At 46.3% G+C, this 20,332-nt stretch overlaps 1 protein-coding gene across 1 annotated transcript in view; it reads right to left on the bottom strand.

The window, feature by feature from the left end:
* MAN1A2 (mannosidase alpha class 1A member 2) overlaps positions 1 to 19,856 on the bottom strand; it is a 179,282-nt gene extending 159,426 nt beyond the window's left edge. Inside the window, exon 1 of the mRNA XM_090053566.1 lies at positions 19,181 to 19,856. Coding sequence (XP_089909692.1) covers positions 19,181 to 19,488 — 308 coding nt within the window. The 5' untranslated portion in view covers positions 19,489 to 19,856. The remainder of the gene's footprint in view (positions 1 to 19,180) is intronic.
* Positions 19,857 to 20,332: the final 476 nt, after the last annotated feature.

Here is a 20,332-nt window from a genome sequence, read left to right as displayed (position 1 = left end):
GCAAAACCTGCAGCATAATTAAATAGCAAAGTCTGCAGAAATATCAAATAAATATTACTGCATTATTATAAATCTCAGTATTAAATTTAACTCTTAATTGAAATATGAATATAAATGTATACACAATATGAATTGTAACTAATATCATTATAATTTATTATTAGCATTGTACAAAAAGTTTAGTAATACTAAATAATGCTAACCTTGATAGAAACAATTTATGTTAGTTGTTAAATGCTAGCATCCATCAGCATTTGTCAGCTGACATCCGGTCTCTGCAATGTGAACACTTGTCCATACACTTAGTTTGTACATTCTGAGACCACAAAATTGGTTGGAATGGTGAGGCAGCGGTTTGCCAAGTTGTAAGATGTGGAAACCGATCAAAAAGACTCCCAAAACACAGTCAAAAGGCATCTGGCACTCTGTCAAAGTTCATGGAAGCAGCACATTTGTTGTCATGCTCTTTCCGCCATCCTGGGATTGATTTCAGTAGTTTAGAGTCAAAACTCAGAAAAGGAACACAAAAGAGAGGCAGCCAGTAGTTTAAACCACAATGCTGGGGACTGACCATACATGTAGTGCCGATTCAACTTCACAGCTATTGTCTGGAAGCTGTCGCCACTGATTTTCACTTTGACGGTTTGAAAGTTGTGATGTTACTATGTCTTTGATCCGACTTACTAAATCCATCAGCTTATTGTGTCCTTGGTGGATAGAAGCCTGCTGACTTTCAAACCATATTAGAAGCTCCACGAATCAGATCACATTTTCAACCACAAACTTAACTTGATCTTCACTGTCACCCCATCTTAAAGAGATCATGTAGTTTAAGCATGCACTGCATACTGGGTGCGATTTCAAGCTCCTCTCACACAAATGGCTGGCAGTACTGGCTTTGGTGGAAGTGATAATTGCATGTAGATCCCAGCTTTAATTGGCAATGAACTGCCTGTATCAAAGTTTATGGCCTGGATTATGTTTGAACACTTTTCTAAAACAGAAAACCAGGCTATCCACATCAGGAAGACATGTACCAGATGTCACTTACTAAAGAAAGGACGTGTGCATTGCAGAGGACAATTTGCCCTGGGCATCATTCCATGGAGCACATCACAAAGTTTTGCACATATACATTGTGATATCAGACAGAAATGCTGAAATCTTGTTAAATACTAAGCAGTCTTTTACAACAGCCTTCACTGCAGCTTGTGCCAGAGTAGAAAAATTGATAGATGCGAGGTAAACCAGCTCTGTTTGAAAAACAGGCAGGTCAGTCCGTCCAGCTCCCAGATACAAATAAAATGTGCAGAACAGTTATCTTGGGCATCTGTGGCTTCATCTGCTACAGTCTAGATTAATTTATATTCTGCCAATTTGTATTTTGTAGACTGAACATGCAAAGCAATTATGCCTGGTAGATAATCTTGCCAAAGCTTATTCATATGTGGGAAACTGCCAGCACATGTTTGTTCAAGTAGTCTCTTAATTTAGGGTTATCGATTTTCTCCAGAGGAATGTTGGCAGCCATGACTCTCTCCACTAGCACGAAAGTAGCCTCTCTTCTTATCAAACTGCTTTCAGTGGTTCTTTTAAAGATCAAGGACATAAATGCTTGTTTCTGGCTCTAACTTTCAGCATCTGCAGCAGCCTTTCACTTTATATGCCATTCAGATTCTAAATGCCGATCAATTCTGTTTTTCCTCGACATATCCAGAGTCACGTTGCATGATGAACAAAACAATTTACCACCATCTGCATGCAAGGTTCCTACAGGGAACTGCCTTACACGATCCTGAGCTGAAATGTATTTAGCTCTCCTGAATTTCTTTTCACTCATCATATTCAGACTTCAGCACTCACTACTGTATATTATTTCCGGCTTCTCAAAAACTGATGCTAAAACCATTTTGTTTTCCTGACTGAGTCTACTTCACTTGCTCAGCCTCTCATTGGTGCTCCCAAACCACATGCTCTATGGCTGGGAGGACTGCTACGCTCTCCTTTTATCCTGGTAAGCTTTTATTTTGGGGGGGCAATTTGGCACCAAGTTGCAGGAAATACCATTTTTTGTGATGATTGCAAAAACCACCATATTTCACAGTTTCCACAAAAATTGTGAAACTGATTTAAGTGGGTTCCTCTATAAAGGATTTCAGAGAAAGAACTCAGAAGGATTTGAACTCAGTATTTCTGTAGGTACCATTTAGTATTCCACAGTGCAGTACAAGAAACATTCTACAAAGCAAACAAACACACAGTGGAAGACTACACTACAGGATATTTCCCAAGAACATAGTGTACTTATCTCACAAATCATGGATGCAGTGGTTCTAAAAAGGAATAGCTTAAATAGGCATAAACAGCAGGCACTTTTTTGGAGCAGCTGCACCTAAAACATTAAAAAGGAAAACATCCTGGAAAAAAAATGTTTCCCTACATAGACTAGTTCTAGGCATGAACATCATGCGACGGGATGACTATGAAATAGTTCACTCAAAATTTTTCTCTGTAGTAAATTTACTACAGTACCCATTTGCAGATACTGGGAGAGTCAGTCTCTCACAGGCTGCCATCCCAAGAAGAAATGGACTCAATACCTTCTACACAGTTTATTTCCCAGGCAGTTAAGATTGGCATGCTCTTTTTCAAGTGGACTCAAGTGATTTACTATATACTACCGCTGTGCATTCCATGTCCACTCCATTTTTACTCTGTAGTAAAAGAAATCATGCATCTGCACTCCCTGCTTTTTAGAAATGGCTCGAGGCTGGCTGTGGGAATTACAGGGTTGGACACCCTAAAATTCTGTGCTTAGCAAACTGGTTGAAGTGGTACACACATACAGAACAGAACCGAGAAGGCCTGGCATCACAGGATCTAGCCAAGACCATTCTACAAAGCAAAAAGATCATACTTTGTTAATATCAGAATTCTTCAGTTGAGCCAAAGTAACAAATAAAAGAAAACTGTTGGACAACATATTTAGACTTCTAAAAGGCTTTTGACAAGGTCCCACAAAGTAGAGCTACTAAAGAAAAGACAATATTTACTCAAATACCAAATTGGGTTTTCCCCCCCAAATGGAAGGGGAAAGGGCCCCCTGGCTTATAATCACATACAAGGAAACCTCGCCTAATACAGTGTCTATCATTAAACTGCTGCCAAAAGAAGCATGTGCTCAGCAATGGAAACCAACTATGAAGTTGCTTAAATGCAGCCAGCACCAAGCACAACTATAAAAACATATGGCCTACACTGGGCAAACATACTGATGGAAACCTACCACTCTTTTTCTCCTTTTAATTCTCTCTCTCGAACCAAATCAGTCAAATTTGTTCTGAATTCCATCCAGAGCTCAGTCGTTCAGATCTGTGTGGTGTTACTACCAGCAAGCATCTTCCCTCCCAGACACTTCAGCCTAGGGCTTCAGATGCTCCCAACTTCATGGCAAGCACCCTACATGCAGGCCCCAACCCCAGAGGTCTTAGGGTTCAGATGACCTTGAGTCTCACTTACCATTAGCCAAGAGGCCAAAAAAGCCTGCCAACTTAGGGATAAATCCCCCAACTCCATAAAATAGGCATGTAGCAGAGATCCTCCCAATGAGAGGCTATAGTAGACTCTCATAGGGGAGTCTGTGTGCAGAGCATTGGACAGGTCTCCACATTTCACTACAAAATACCATTCAAGGTGATCTGACCTCCACAGGAAAACCACTTCATGGTACTGCACCCCTGCCAGGTAAGAATAGGTTAGTGGAACCCTTCTAATAAGATATATGATAGTGCCTATTAAGCAAAGTCCCCCTCACCACCAACTCTTGTCCAAGTAATAGTAAACCAGTACATAGAATATATTTTGACTTCCTCTTCACTCTCATAGCTGAGATGTGCCTTTCTTTCCCATTTCCAATGATTCCTGTTTCTTCACCAGCCTTCAAGGCCTGGTAAACAGCACCAAATAGGGCCCCAAACAGTTCACTCAGAATCCCCCTGTTGTCCCCTCTCTCAGCCTGGTGCATATGATCAGGGTGGCCCTGCCCTCCCTGAGGTAAAGCCAGACCAGTGCTGAGCTGTGGGGTTGACTTTTGAAATGCTTTGAGTGAGTGAGCTACAGTTGTACTATAAGAAGACGGAAGGAGATGAAGGGGAGAATAAAGGCAGAAGACGCATGGAAGAGGAAAGAACAGCACAGATTGCCCAGGAACAAAACCCCAAGAGAAGGTAACAACGGGGAGGAGGACAATGACAGTGATGAGGAGAGGAAGAACAATGAGGATGGCAAGGAGGAACAGGACTGAGGAATTAAGTTTGGATGGGGAGGGGGCACAGAGGCAGCTTGGAGCGATTGTAATGGGTAAGGGAGACAGTAACAAGCACACAGTAGGGCTATTCTAATTGGGATGCCTGTGATCAACTGTAGATGGACTTGTTATGGACTTTTCAGGTGAACCATATCAGTCACAAAACAGGAGTGTTAGGGGGAGGGGAGGGGAGGGGAGAGGAGAGTGGGGGGGTGTATGTTTACACACACATACAATTTATATATCTAAAAAAACATTTTTGCCAAAAAAATTAAAAAGAAAGAAAAAGTAGTTTGTATAACATAAGTAGGTGCCAAAGTACTGCTCAGAAGTATGTTTGTGCAGTGCCTGTGCTAAAACTTGCAGCAGTGTAGCAGTTTCAAAAAAAAAAAAAAAAAAAAAAAATCCATCTATTCTGGAGGAACTAAGTGTATGGGTACTATATGCAAATTGCTAGTCGTATTTCATTTTAAAGTTATTGTTTTCAAGCTAGTTGAAACCAACAAAACATTTGCAATAAAAATTTAATTGCAAAAGTATTTCTTTAAATACAGTATTTTTAGTTATCCTTTGACCAAATACTTTAATGGAATGAAAACTTCTCACCCTCAAAAAGGCTACATGAGGCTATCCACATGTAAACACAGACATAGGAATATCTTTTATTATAGTATAATAGCATTGTGCTCCTAGGCCCTGCTCATGCCCCTCACTCCCCACAATCCCCTGGCCCTGCCCTCATTCTTCCCCCCACCCACAACACTGTGGCCCTCCTTGAGCCCCTCACTTCGGCCCCCCCCAACCCCGTGGCCTTCACTTCCCCCTGCCCCAGCCATGCTCGTGCCCCTCATTCCCCCCCCCGCCACAACCCTCCTCACGCCATTCACTCCCCAGCCCCCACAACCCCTTGGCCCTGCTTGTGCCCTCACCACCCACCCTGCCACCAGAGCTCACACACCCCAGCAGCAGCACTCACTGCCCTGAGTGGCAGCACACAGGCACTGCTGCCAGGCAGTTTCATGGCTCCTAGCTCCCGGTGCACAATGCTGACAGGGCTGGGCTAGACCGGGCTGCAGGGGCTGGCGCTGTGGAGGAGCCAGGCACAGGACTGCCCCTAAGCTGAAGGATTCACAGCAGCATCGCCCTCATGTGCAGTGCTGGTACCGGAGAGAAGTCCCCCTGCAGGTGTGGTAGTATGGGCTGCAGCCAGGGACAGAACTGCAACCTCTACCCAGGGGCATGCCACCTCCGCGGAGGGAAGTATTGGGACCCCCTGCAGCTCAGGACCCACCAACACCTCACACCCCAGCTATGGAAGAGGTGGGCAGGCTCCAGCCCACTCTGGTTGTTTCAGTAGGCATTGTAATTGGCTGCAACATGGCAAAAGATTAACTACCAAGGATTTTCACATACTGTTTAATGAATTTATTAGTGATTTGGAGAGGAGGAAAAAGCAGCAGCAAAATGAGCAAAGTTCGCTGGCAACAAAAGTTTAATATTAGAGTACTAGCAAACCACCCATCAAGAAGGACAGCAGGAATGGAGTAACACCATGACAGCAGAGATGGAAGGGAGAGGCGAGGCCAGCACCAAGCCGCCACCACCTCCAAGGAACAGAGCCACCGATTGGGGAGGGGGCACTCCATCTTCTCCGTCATGGCGACACTTTGTCCCCATCATCATTCCCCCCACCATCCCTCCATCATTCTTGACAGGCAATTCACCCTACGTGCAGCACTGGCTGGTGCCAGGCCACACCAGAAGCCACACCCCCCCCAAGAGCATTACAGACAGACATGTGGACTAAGCCCTTTTTTTTTTTTTTTTTTTTTTTTTTTAAATCATAGAATCATAGAAGCAGGGTCCGAAGGGAACTTGTAGATCTTCAGGTCCAACCCCCTGCCAGGGCAGGAGAAAAAACTGGGCACAAATGATCCCATATAGGTAGGCATCAAGCCTCCTCTTAAAGACCCCCAGGGTAGGAGCCAGCACCACTTCGCTTGGAAGTTGGTTCCAGATCCTAGCCACCCTAACTGTGAAGTAGTTCTTACAGATGTCTAATCTAAACCTACTCTCCAACAACTTGTGGCCATTATTCCTTGTTATGCCAGGGGGCGCTAGGGGAAACAAGGTCTCTCCCAAACCCTTCTGGTCCCCGCTAGTGAGTTTATAGATGGTCACCAGGTCCCTCCTCAGCCTTCTCTTGTGAAGGTTGAACAGGTTCAGGTCCCACAGTCTCTCACTGTAGGGTCTGCCCTGTTGTCCCCGGATCATGCAGGTGGGCCCTCCTCTGGACCCTCTCAATGTTGTCCACATCCCTCCTGAAGTGGGGCGCACAGAACTGGACACAGTACTCCTGACCAGTGTTACATAAAGGGGGAGGATCACCTCCTTGTCCCTGCTAGAGATGCACCTGTGGGTGCATGACACGGTCCGGTTAGCCCTTCCAACCGTGACCTCACATTGTCGACCCATGTTCATCTTGGAGTCAATAATGACTCCAAGATCCCTTTCTGCCTCTGTGCTCTCAAAAAGGGGGTTTCCCAGTCTATAAGTGTGCTGCTGGTTACTACTGCCCAAGTGCAGCACCCTGCACTTGTCAGTATTGAAGTGCATCCTGTTTTTGTTAGCCCACCCCATAACCTATCCAAGTCTTGCTGCAGTCTTTCCCTCCCTACTAGCATGCTTACCTCACCCCAAATTTTGGTATCATCAGCGAATTTAAACAGGGTGCTTTTCACCCCGTCATCCAAATCGCTGATAAAGAGATTGAACAGCACGGGCCCAAGGACCGAGCCCTGGGGGACTCCGCTGCCCACGTCTCCCCAGGTTGAATATGACCCATCCACCACCACCCTCTGAGTACGACCCTTCAGCCAATCTGCAATCCATCTGACTGTGTAGGCATCAATGCCACAGTCACCCAATTTTTTAATGAGGATGGTTTGGGAGACAGTGTCAAAGGCCTTGGTGAAGTCCAGAAAGATTACATCCACGGCAACAACTGCATCCAAGGCTTTTGTGACCTGATCATAAAAGGCAATCAGGTTGGTCTGACATGACCTGTCCCTAATGAAACCGTGCTGGTTGCCCCTGAGCATCATCTCTGAGGCCGGCCCATCACAGATGTACTCCCTGATGATCTTCTCAAAGAGTTTCCCTGGGATTGAGGTAAGACTGACGGGCCTATAGTTGCCCGGGTCCTCCCTCCTCCCTTTTTTAAAGATGGGGACCACGTTGGCTATCTTCCAATCATCTGACACCTGGCCCAAGCACCACGCGTGCTTGTAAAGCCATGCCAAGGGCCCTGCAATAACCCCTGCTCCCTGCAATAACTCCCTCAACACCCTGGGGGACTCTATATTTATATATTTTAGAGGACTCTAAAGAACTCCACAGAGCCATAAACAAGGTATGTAAATGACCAATAATGACAAGGAAACACCATGTCAATAACCTCTAATACTATAAAATCCTTAATCTGTCTGTCTGTCCATAACACTTTATTCGTGCTCTGATTGGCTGACTAACAGTCAATCAGAGCGTGAAGAAGCGTATGGACAGGTGGCAACATGCCGCCTTGATGGCAACAACACAGGGCACGGAGCAGGGATCAAGGCCAGCACAACTGGCCTCACCCCCACTGCTGCCCTGTTCCCTGGAAGCGACTGCAACAGAGCCTCGCCCGCTCCACCCCCTTGGTCCTTGGAGGTGGCAGTGTCAGCTACATGGGATGGGAGCAGAGTTGGGACACAACATAATTACTCATGCTGGGATGAAAGGCCAAGAGACAGTAACTGCCAGAGCCCCCCATAACACTGTGTTGACAAGAGTGGTGAGCAAACAGAGGAGAGCAAGCTAGGGTAGAATGTCAGTGGGGATGGAGCCAGTATAGGAACCAGCATGGTCCTAGCACAGGGGCAGGCAATTATTTCGGGCAGAGAGCCATTTACCCAGTTTTGACAGGCTGTCAAGGGCCACATGGGTAGCCCCGCCCTTTGACAGGTGCCCTGCCCCCTGGTCACCATCTTGGGACCAATGTCCCAATATCTTGGGCTCCCCACCCACTCATACCCAGTGCCCCCCAGCCCCGTGGTACAGGCGGGGGGCAGGGCACAGCCCCAAACCCCTGCTCGTCAACAGGGAAGAAGCTGGTGCTGAGCGCAGGGAAAAGCGGCCCCTCACCCACCCCATGGCTGGTGCCCCCTGCTGCGGGCACTTGCAGCCTATGTGGGGCTGTCCGGAGCATGCACAGGCAGTCCAGGTGGGCTGCAAGTGGTTGCAGCGTGGGGCACCGGCCACACTCAGCACCAGCTTGTAACTCAGCCCCGCTACCAGCCTGGCAGTGGGGCTGGGTTACAAGGTGGTGCTGAGCATGGGAGCGTGGGGAAGCAGCCCCTCACCCGGTGTCCCGTGCTACAACTGCTCACAGCCAGCCTGGGGCTTCCTGTGCCTGCTCCAGACAGCACCGCATGGGCTGCGAGCGCCTGCGGCAAGGAATGGGGTGGGCGAGGGGCCGCTTTTCTCCACGCAGGGAAGGAGCCCAGGGACAAGCTAAGCGCCGGGGGGGGGGGGGGGGGGGGGGAGCGGCCAAACATACTAACTTTCCAGCTGAACAGAGAGATTTTTGGCAAGAACGAATTAAGGAAAGATCAGAATTTCTTTAAAAACCACACACACCAAAAGGGAGCATTGTTAGACATTACAGGCCTTTTCCTACATCACCAAAACAATAACTGCATGACAACACTGAAGTTGTAATCAGTCTTGGAATGTGACCCACCAGTACATTTCACACCCATCCTTATACAAGACTTATTTTTGACACTACTTACCTGGAGTTTATTTTAACGTGTTAGCTAGAAATGACTTCGTATCCTAACCTGAAACATATGTTTCCGGGGGGGAGGCGGGAGGGGGAGAAATCAGTTAAGAGCTCAAAAATGACAATTTTAAAGATACTTGAATCTACCATATTCAATAACCACTAATTATGTTATTGCTCAAAGCAAAAGCATGATTTACCTTGTTAGCATGCGCTTGGGTCTAATTAATTAAACGAAAAATGAAAGCATCTACTGTAGCCATCAATGTAAATCCAAGAGCTCTACCTGTGTTTCCAGTTCGGAGAATGACTGCTTTAAGCATTATACAGATTCCCAATTATATTTTTTTATCCTGCTATGGACTTAGAGGTTTCTGACAGGCATAACTACCAACTCAGATCTATTCTCACAAAATATTTGCTATCCCACCTGCACTCCATCTCAACTAGCTGACATGCAGAAGAATTCCCTACACCTGCATGGGTTTAAACATATAGGGCACATGTGCTTGCAGCAGCTAAAATAGAAGTGGTAAAAATTTGAGCCGGGGCTTTTTGCCTCAGTGCATGTGCCTGAACATGCACTTTGTTATGAAGCAAACTGTGCCACTTGTGGCAAAACAACCCTCCCTGGCTCCTCCCAGATCTGCAGCCAGGGAGAGCAAGAACCCTGGCCAGCAGCTTAGGGCTACTTGCCCTCAGGAACTTCCAAGGCCCAGCCACTTGGTGTCTGGGGACACTAGCCCCTTGTGTCAGCTAGACTGCTGAAGCAGCATCCCAAATTCACTTTTTAAAAATACCCCAAAATCCACATTCTTCCACAATTAGAACAAAAGAGAGAGGGAATGATCAGATTGGCAATGTTTTATTCCTATTTTTGCAATGTTAAAGAAATTTGGAAGCCTACCAGTGTCTCTAGCAGCAGCATAAAATAAATCCTAAATATCTATATGTTTTAATGTTTCCTTTTGGCTTCCTTATCACATGGTGGGTGTCTGATAGGGGGATATGGGGTTTGCAGGAGAAGGGTGGGAAAGGGGGAAACTGTGGGTGTGGGGGTTGCTTAGGAGGGGTGGGTCCCCTGCCCTACACAGGGCAGAGCCCCCCCCCCCCCAGCATATTGACTACCCTGCCTGCAGGGTCCCAGCCCCTCTCAGGAGCTCCCCACCAGCCTCCAGCCCCCTGCTTGTCTCCAGCCTTGGGAGACTGGAGATGAACAGGAGACCAAGTAGGAGGCTGGAGAGAGCACAAGAATGAGCAGGAGGTTGGAGAGAGCAGGGGAAGTCTCTAACTCATCTCCAGGGCCTCGTCTCCAGCCTCCTGCTTTTTCCCTTGCTCATCTCCAGCCTCCCAAGCATATTTCATGCAACTTAAAATGGAATCCAAATAGACAGAATAGTTTAATATTGGAGTTGTTACTTGAATTCACATAGGAGCCTGATCTTGCTTCCACTGAAATCAGTGGGAGTCCTTCCCTTGTCTTCAATGAGAACTGGATTGGGTCCTTTGTCCCTGGTGCCTAAAAGTTTTTTTTGAGTCTATTTTATCTCCAACCCTAAAATAGTGGCCAGGGTGTTACAAAAAGAAAAAAGAAAAGAACCTATGTGATTTAGGAATCAAGGTCTCATTGAAAGTCTAGCACACTAAGTGTTATGTCACTTACATTAAGTCACTTTTGAAAATACATGTGAGACTCCAAAGTTCCTCAGAGATTTCTGAACAAGACTGAAGATGAGCAAGAGAAAGAACAGGAGGCACAGGAAATCTCCAGCTCCTCTCCAGGGGCTTGTCTCCAGCCTCCTGCTCATTCCCCTGCTTGTCTTCAGCCTTGGGAGGCTGCTGCTACTACCTATAAGTGTGGGAGGGACTGGGGGAACAAACAGCGGGCAGGGGGGGAAAAAACAAGAAATGGGGTCAATGAACAGGGAGTTGGGAAAAGAAATGGGGGCTGGGGCCAGGTGGGGCCGCCCCCATGGTCCCTTCTCCCCCTCCATCCCCTACTTGCCTGGCATGAAGCCAGGTCCAGGTCCCTGCAGCATGCACCGCTGCTTGCCCTGCACAGGCAGGCAGCCGTTTCAACACTGGGGAAAGGGCCAGCCACAGAGATGCTTTGGCAGGCTACCAAAGTGTCTCTATGGAGAACCAAGCCTCTGCTTGCCTCAGGACACAATCCAGGACCAGGCCCTGCCCCACTTTTTTCCCCTTGGGGTATTGTTTGACTCCTGGCCAGGGGTCTAATTTTCCCCAGGCTGCAAATTTGCAGCACAGGGAGCGTTTTTTTGTTCCTGCACATCTCTCTTGCAGCATCTCAAAGGGGTTTGAGATGCTGCAAGAGGCACGTGCACACTGGTCTAGACACACCCACAGAAGGTAGAATAGGATCTTGGCCTAAGTGATGTAGGTCCCATAGAACAGTACTAACTTTAGATAAAATTAGCTTAATCTTATACTAACTTCCAAAGATGCTAGTATTGAATGTATAATTTCAATTCAGCTGTTATAAGTAGACTTAGAAAAACCAGGTTTAATTAAAGATAACCTTAAATGTGCAGAAGTTTCTATGGCAAACTGCTTTCATCATATGTAATTTTTATAAACATCATTTTGCTCACTTCTCATTCTGTTCATTTCCTCATATCATTAAAGGATGCTGACAGACATGGGGGGGAGGAGGAGAAAAATTAGCTTTATCCAAAGCAGCAGTGCATTAGTTCGACCTGAATCTGCAACATCTGTACAAATCATACACTTCAGTGGGGCTTTTTGGTGCTTTTACCTAAAGTTGATTCAATCAGATATTGGAAGAAAGCACCAAAAAAAGCCCTGCTAAAATACCCAGCCTATAGATATTGGGTAAGCTGGGTCCAGCTAACATGATGTTTCTTCTGGGCATGCGCTGGGCTCAACACAGGGCACATGTAGCCTTCTGAGGGCACGAAGCCTGCCAAGTTTCAAAGAGACAGGTGCAGGGGTTTCTGGTAAACTGTACCTCAAGGTGCTGACAAGCACAACTTGTGTCACTCGCCAGCAGCACCAGTTTCCTGTCATCCCACTTGCAGATCTGGGAGGGCTGTGGGGTTGTGCCAGACTCTTCCTGGGGGCGTGGGCTGCTGGTCTGTGCTTGGGATGACAGGAGGCTGCCGCCACCACCTGGAACCAGTGCTGGGCACAGCCCATACCCAGCACCAGGAAAACCAGTGCTTCCGCTCACCCCAGGCAGAAGCAGCAGCCTCTTGTCATCCCACCTGCAGAGCTGGGGGCATGGCCCCTAGGAGGAGTCCAGCAGTGCTAGGAGGGCAAGTTGAGCTCCATGGGTCTGTCAAAGCTGGTCAGAGCACAGCCCTTGCTTTTCCCACCTCCTGCCACCAGGCTGCACTGACAGCCAGCCCCACAGATCTCAGCCCAGCAGTGGGAGGCAGGGGAGAGCCAGGGCTGCGCTCGAGCAGCTCCACAGACCTCAGCCCGGCAGTGGGAAGAGTCAGCGGTGGAGCCGCTCAGAGCACAGCCCTGGCCAGTGGCTCTCCCCCACCTCCCGCTGCCAGGCTGCTTTCCCTGCGGAGCGGAGCCCTGACTCTCCCCCACCTCCCACCACTGAGCTGCTTCAAAACTTTCAAAATGTTTTGAGTCCCCTCCTTTCATTTCGAAGCCTTTTGTTTCATTTTGATTTTGCTGTTACAAGCTCAAAATAGCTTCGAAATGAAACACTCATCAAAATTTTGCACCGTCCTAGTAACTACTTGGGTGGATGAAAGACATGCATAGTGTATCTGGACTTCAGTAAGACTTTTGACAAAGTGCCCCAAAACCTTCCAATAGAGAAACTGGAGATACGTGGGCTATATAAATTACTATAAGGTAGACAGATAGCAGGCTCAAGCAAAGGGTAAATATTAACCAGTTTATGTCAGAATGGTGAGAGGTTTCAAGCGGAGTCCCACAGGGGCTCGGTATTATTCAACATGTTTATAAACAATTTGGATCCTGGCACAGAAAGTTTCTTGAACAAGTTGCAGATGACACAAAACAGAGGAGGACTGCTTTACTTGTGGTAGGTTAGGGTGTTAGGTCTATGCTGGATCAGGATTGATGATAGTCATGTAGAGCTTAAATTATGTTTTGTAACAGATGGTTTGGATAGGGATGATCCTACCTCATGCAGAAGGTTGGACTACATGACCTCTGGAGGTCCCTTCCAGCCCTATTTCTCTATGATTCTGTGATTTAAAATAAATAAAAAGAAATACAAAAGTGGCCAAGAGGACTGAGTAAATACACTGATACATTTTGTATTTAAGTTGAAATATACTTCATATGAGATGGACAAGAGACCAAAATACAAAACTTAAAGGAAACTGATAAGGAAGAGTATAGATTTTACAAAAGCCTATTTTTATGAAACTTTAAGCAAGAGAAATGTTATCAAAACATTAAAAAGGAAGATTTTTAAATAAACAATCCTTTGTATGCTCTGAAAACAAGACAAAGATCTTAAAACCGTAACACTATATTGATTCCAAGACTTCCACTGTACAAGCTAGAAGGTAACCCAGCAAGTAGAGTAGATAGATAAAGTGACAAACTGCATTTTTGCATCAAGCAGGCTACACAACAACTGCACAAGCTTTTGCTTCTGCAGAGCCCAGTCAAGCAGTCTAGTTGCAACAACCCTCAAGGTACTTAGCCCTCCAATACAAACTTCCTGAACCAGCAGATTATGAGAGATTTTAAAACTGAAGCAAAACCAACCATTTCAGTGCCCTAGACAGAGTAGAGTGCAGAGGGGAGGGACTCTAAATCAGTGCCTAGGGCTGCTAATGCCTGCCCTGTGCGTTCTACCTGCCCTGCCCATGCTACTCATTTTGAAAGGCCTTCTTTGGAGAGTCCAAGAGAAGTCAAATTTTCCATGTCTCCATACACTTCATTTCCTAAGACCCTTACCAAAATGGAAGCCAGAACAATTGATTTTCCTGCCAAGCAAAGAAAGAAAACTTTCTTCTAGAACTTATGAAATGAAGTCATGAGATATCTAGTAGAAGCATCTCAAAAGATCCAGAGATAGAAGTACATTTTCATCACAATATTAATGACCCCTCCATATCTGCAAATGGCAACTCAACTCCCTACAGTGCTTAAGGATTAAATTCACCACCACAGTGCTGATTGTAGATACAGAAACTAAATCACAAACTGGACAGACCAGGTTATCAAGGGCTGGGATAAATTACAGTAGCTGAAAAATAAACAAACAAATAAATAAACAAAGTAAATTTTCCAGACCGCTGTATTGAGGTAGGCTCCAAAACTGCAAAACCAAGCCATGAAAATAAGCTCCATCTCCTGTAGGACAGGAATGGCAATTACTTAAGGTAAGCCACCACCCAAGTGTGGGTGCTGGACAAGGAGGAGGAGGGGACACTATTTACATGGAAGAATACAGAAACTAGCATTGTCTCCATCCTTCCTTTGTTCCTGGCCAATTCTGCCCACAATTTTAGCACGATTACTTACATGCTTCTATGCCCAAATAAGCTAAATAGACGAATTCTGAGACTATTTAAAAACCACGCACATACATTGTTCATTTTAACTAAACACTCACCAAGATGGCAGAGCAAGTGCTTTCAAGCCATCCATAAAAGGCAGAGGGTTTAACTGCTGACCGATAGTTATTCAATGACTAATGCAACAATTACAGTATGAACTTGATAAATGAAATAAAGGTGCTGACTTATGAGCAATAAAGGGGAAAAGCAGCAGGAATTCTCATCTATAAATGAACAGCGCAGCAAGAAAGAGAAGCCATTCAGAATTGAGTCTTTCATTTGTACTGTTATTGCCAGCTGTCAGCATGTCACAAATTAGATGTTTCCTAGTACATATCCAAACTATTGTTTTATCCAACCAATCAGAACTTAAACTGGATGTCCTCAACTGAAGACAGTTTGCTCTACAATCGAGCTGGAAAAAAAAACTTGGGGTTGTAACAGACTAACTCCTGAGCAGATATGACACACAGGAGGATCATGTAACAGACAAACTTCCAAGTAATGCTTGGGTTGGGCTTTTCAGTATTACCTCATTAATTTAAGAGCACAAAACCCAATGACTTACAGAAGGACCTGTGCACCCAAAATGTAATGTACTCTTGAAATGCTTACTGCAACTGGTGATGTTCGGTATGTCCTTTTGTAGTATTTATCTTATACTTACAGACAATAAAACAGTGAGTTTGTGGCAGACTCTACTGTTGGCACAGAAATAGGACACTGCTGCTCTGAAGTGGTTTCAAACCTTTGGGATGATATTATACTCTTGTTGTTTGCAGGATTCATTTCCTATTACAACATCATTTTAATTTTGATTAGGGAGAAAGTAATACTTTAAATAAGGAATCTGTATTGCTGATGTTCAGATTTCAAAGGCTCTCTTCTCAGTAATCTCTTAAACAAATTTGGAAGACAGCTACAGTACCAAGACACATTTTAACTCATTTATAATATTGAATGGGATAGGTTAATAAGATGCATTAAACTTTCCAAAAAAGAAAATATTTATCTTCCATCTCTGCACATTTTTCATATTCCATAATTTCTGCATAATCCTGCCTGAATCCATCCTGCCTCTAAACAAACAAACAAGAATCTCCATAATTAACTACAAAGATTTTTAAAAGTTACCAGGGAACTGATAACAATTGATCCGCTATTTTAACAGGTTGAAAGAATCTAAGCTCGATGCTCCAAGAAATGGTCACTGCTACTTGATTAACAAGGACCCATAAGAACTATTTGCATGTATCATCCCATCTTGGGAAGAAAAGAAAGAGGAGGCATAATGGCAAAGGACTGCTTATGCCAACTGCTAAATGATTTCAGCTTGGTGGAAATAAATACACATCAGTTGAAAATGTTATTGCAAATTTGGAGGATTTGCTTAGAGAAAACTGCTCAAATACTGAACCAAAAACAGGCATTAAGATGGATGTGCATCTCTACTACATAAATGTTAAGAATGGTATTTTATATACCAGACAAGTAACTTCCATCTTTTTATGAATGTTAACACTAGCACTCACAGAAAATAGAACTCTTCCCATAGCCACCAAGCATTCCCTTCCCTGCCCCTCCCCCCAAAAAATTCAATGCATCATTGTTTCACTATGAACTACCTTTTCATCTCAGGGCCCAAGGAATGAGAGAAGAAATGAAGAGATCCTTCCTATCTAGTATCATGTCCAGCTCCCCATACCATTTCTCTGAAAAGTTAAAAGAGCCAGTCTGCCCCTTTTGCTACCTGCCATCTCAAAGCTATTCAAAAGCATCTCTGAGTGGGTGTATTTTGCCCAACACACTGCACCGGGGCGGGGCGGAATAAAAAAGCCTTTCCACCCCAAATTGGGACAATAATTCAACCCAGAATTGCCTATGCAGGACTGTTCATCTCTTCATCAGACCACCTGCAGCTTCAGGTGGTACACCCAAAATGTCAGCAAATCAATAACAATTAACAATTGTTTGTATCTTGAACTAGAGACCAATGACCACATCATCCCCAGACTAGGTGACAGTGTATTCATAAGATTAATTCCTCCAAAATATGCTATAAAAGGAACCAATTAAGTCAGCAATCAGCAACATTTTAAAGCTGTGAGCCAGACTGCCCCCGTTTCATAGTTGTTGGGGCTGGAAGGGACTTTACAGATTATTGGGTTCAGTTACCCTGCACTTGGGCAAGAAAGACTGCTGGGGTCAGATGTTCAAGTCAGAGGCGGGTGGACAATAAAGGGAGAGAGCTCACTGCTGGTGTTTTTTCCCCAGCATCTGCTGTCAAAGCTCTCGGTCATCAAATGCTGTCAAAGCCCCATATCCACAGGCTGAATCAAATGGCCAATCTGTGCATACAGCCAACTTCAGTAGTTAGTAGTATAGGGGAAAACAGTGCATTGTTGAAACTGGTAAGAATGATGACCCCATCTATATTCAAAAGCATAACCCAAACAGGGGCATGGGAGCACTTTCAACTACAGATGCAAGATAAGCCAAAGAACTGAAAGGTAAATATGCACGTTCCTCAAGGATGGACAAAGCCTACGTAAACAAACTGACCTCTCCTCTGAACAGAATAAAAAAAGTTACATCTTTCTACAGGTAAACAAAGTCAAGGTGTGCACACCTACTGAAAACCCCTTTTTGATACCATTCCATCCTTGGAGGTTTTTAAGACCAGGCTAAACAAAGCTTTGGCTGGGATGATCTAGCTGGGGATGATCCTGCTTCAAGCAGGAGCTGGTCTAGATGACCTCCTGTAGTCCCTTCCAACCCTAATTTTCTATGATTCTACAATACTGAAATCAAACACTGAAGTGTCTTCACTGTAATAAAAATAAGATCTCATACACATACAGAAATGGGAATAAAACCTAGGTCAGTAAGTTCCAGATGCCACAGAACAATCACTTCAGAATGTTTAGCACCTGGTATCATCAGCAAGCTCATTTTCATCTGCATGGCCCACCTACTGTACCGCACCATGCACATTCAAAATTCCAAAATTTTTCCCCCCCACTCTCCCCACTGTGACCTCTGTATCTTGCTTGCTTTCCATTTTAAAACTTCAGGTTTTGTTTGTACTAGATGACTACAATAACTACAAGGCCACCAAAAAAAGTCATAGAACTTGTGAGTTTCAGGATCCTGTTGTTTTGCAGAAAGGCAATAACAGGACATGGATTATCAAGAATGTCTAAACCTAAGTTTGGTTTAAAATGCAATTACAATGGCCAATTAACATCTGAGACGAAGGAAGCCTTCATTAAATATTCAGCACCCTTTCAATTAATGAATGAGATGCCACAATATGCCTTTCCAGGCAGGTAGCAGCAGAGAAACATAAGAGACTACGTTTTAAATTGGTAATAGTTTTAAAGAAATAATATTTGAAAAAATATCCAATTCATGGCATTCAGGTTGCTTTTATACACCACAAAGAAAAATATCCAGCAATGCTACCTTTAAAAAATTCTCATAGTACATCAGAAGCAAATATTTTGCCATGTTCAGAGAGGAACATGGAGTCACTGTCAGCACATAAAAAATATTCTCTGAATTCTATTATTATTATTACTAATTTTCACAGTACCGAGAAGATTTTATCAGCCATACTTTTTGTATTGCACATATCTCTGACAGTGGAGAAAGCTTCACTTTTAATATTGATGAGCCAAGTATCAACATGTGTTTAATCATACACCAAAGAAATCGGTTCATCTGATTTATTTTAAGTAAGACAGAGATCATAAGCTGCCTAGTTTTCCTGTTACAATCAAGTCTGAGGCCAACTTAATCTGACCCAGCACAGCACCAGGGGAGGCTGGATGCTGCAAGTGATCCATAAAGGCGACCTAGAACAAGCAGCAGCAGCAGCATGCTGAGAATTCAGTTCCCACACTTCACTGCTAGCCACCTTCCATTAGTAACCACTGCTAGACAGAGCCAGTCACTGCCAACTGAGTTTACTCCCAAAGCTGCAGCAACTTCACTCCCTTTACTGATGCTAAGCAAAGAGAAAGTAAAAATCCATGAAGCACAGAAGTATGGATTAGGCTGTGAGGTTCAAGGTGGATTTCAGAGTCCTGTCCATCATGATTTCACCAAGGGAAACCATGATGCATAGTAACCAAGGGGAATGGGGGGAAAGCAGAAAAAATGAGAAACAGGCACACACACACAGAAGAAAAACAATGGATATTTGATGGTGCAAAAGGCGGCAACAGAAGACCTTCTATTTGTGGGCCCATCCAAAGGCTCTTAGGTCCTTAATGAAGGCACCTGTTCAGCAACTGGTAAATTACCCCAACTCTTCCCTTGAAAACAGTGAGATCCTCCATGTGGACACGTTGCCACAGACAGCAAGAGGAAAGAGATAGAGACCACACGCAGGCCAGCCACTTACTGGGCCTCTGCTGGACCCAACCCGGCTGCTGTGTCCAGCTCCCAACGTCTAAGCAACAGCAGCCTCAGGCCCAGCAAGACCAAACCCTGCACATCTACCTGTGCCGGTGCTCATCATGTCCTTGCCCGTGGATCAAGTAGCCTCCGAGGTTTTTGCCCCCATTGCTGGTATCCACGTGAGGAATCAACACATCCTCTAACCCCAGATCAAAGCGTTTGTGTTTAGAAGAGTCAGGCAGGAAGAAGAACGCCCCGAAGCAGAGAGTGATGAAGGCACTGAGGATCAGGAGCAGGATGAATTTCTCGGACAGCCGCAGCGTGGCCCTGTGGTGTGGGAAGGAGGCGGTGCCCACGTTCAGGGCCGGGATCCTCCGCCCGGACAGGGGCAGCAGCGCCGGCGTGGTCATTGCCCCGTCACGCGCAGGCCCCGCGGCCCCGACCCGGCCGCAGCGCTCAGCCCCCGGCGCGCGCGGCCTGCTCCGCCCCGGGCCCGGCGCTCAGCATGCCAGCCGACCGGCCGAGCCGGGCCGGGCCGCGGGCCCGGGCCGCAGCGCTCAGGGCGCTCCGCGGCGGCTGCGACTGCGGCTGTGGCTCCGGCCCCGGCGCAGACGTAGACGCAGACGCGGGCTCAGCCCGCGGCTCCCGCCCTGCCCCGCAGGTCGCGGCAGGCGGCGGCTCATTCCTCCACAGCACCGAACAGAGCCGGTAACGGCCACGGCGGCCCTGCTCCAGACCCAGCCCCAGAGCCCGACGCGCCTGCGCATGCGTCAGCGAGGCTGTAGGAAGCAGCTGCCATAAGCGCCCCGCCCAGTACCGGGGGCGGGGCCCGCGCTCAGACGTGACAGCGCTCTGCTGTCTGACGTGGCCCTGAGCGTGCGGGCGCTCGGTTATGTCATCACCGCCGCGCAGGCCTGGTGCTGCTACGTGACTCCCAGAAGCGCGGAGGCCCGAGCTTCGTTCCCCCGTGGCTCCCGGCCCTGCCCAACCCAGGGGGGTCTGAGAGGCCCGGGCGCAGCTAGGGGCGCCGAGAGAAGCAACTGCTTCGGCCCAGCCTCAGGACGGAGAGGCAGTGGCGCTGTGATTAACTCACACGTCTCCTGGGGAAGACCACAGCTAGGTCTCCGGCCAGGGCCAGAACCTCTGCTGGGGCCTTGCTCTGGCCCTCACCAGCTTCAGGGAAGGCGTTTTGCACCGCAGGGACTGGCTGCCTGCGATCCTGCGCTGAAGATGCGTAGTTTGTGTTCAGGTTTT

The sequence above is a fragment of the Crocodylus siamensis genome, chromosome 1, assembly GCF_052110815.1.
Source record: "Crocodylus siamensis isolate JL-2025a chromosome 1, ASM5211081v1, whole genome shotgun sequence".
Classification (NCBI taxonomy): Eukaryota; Metazoa; Chordata; order Crocodylia; family Crocodylidae; genus Crocodylus; species Crocodylus siamensis.
This window is presented reverse-complemented; position numbering and strand designations above follow the sequence as displayed.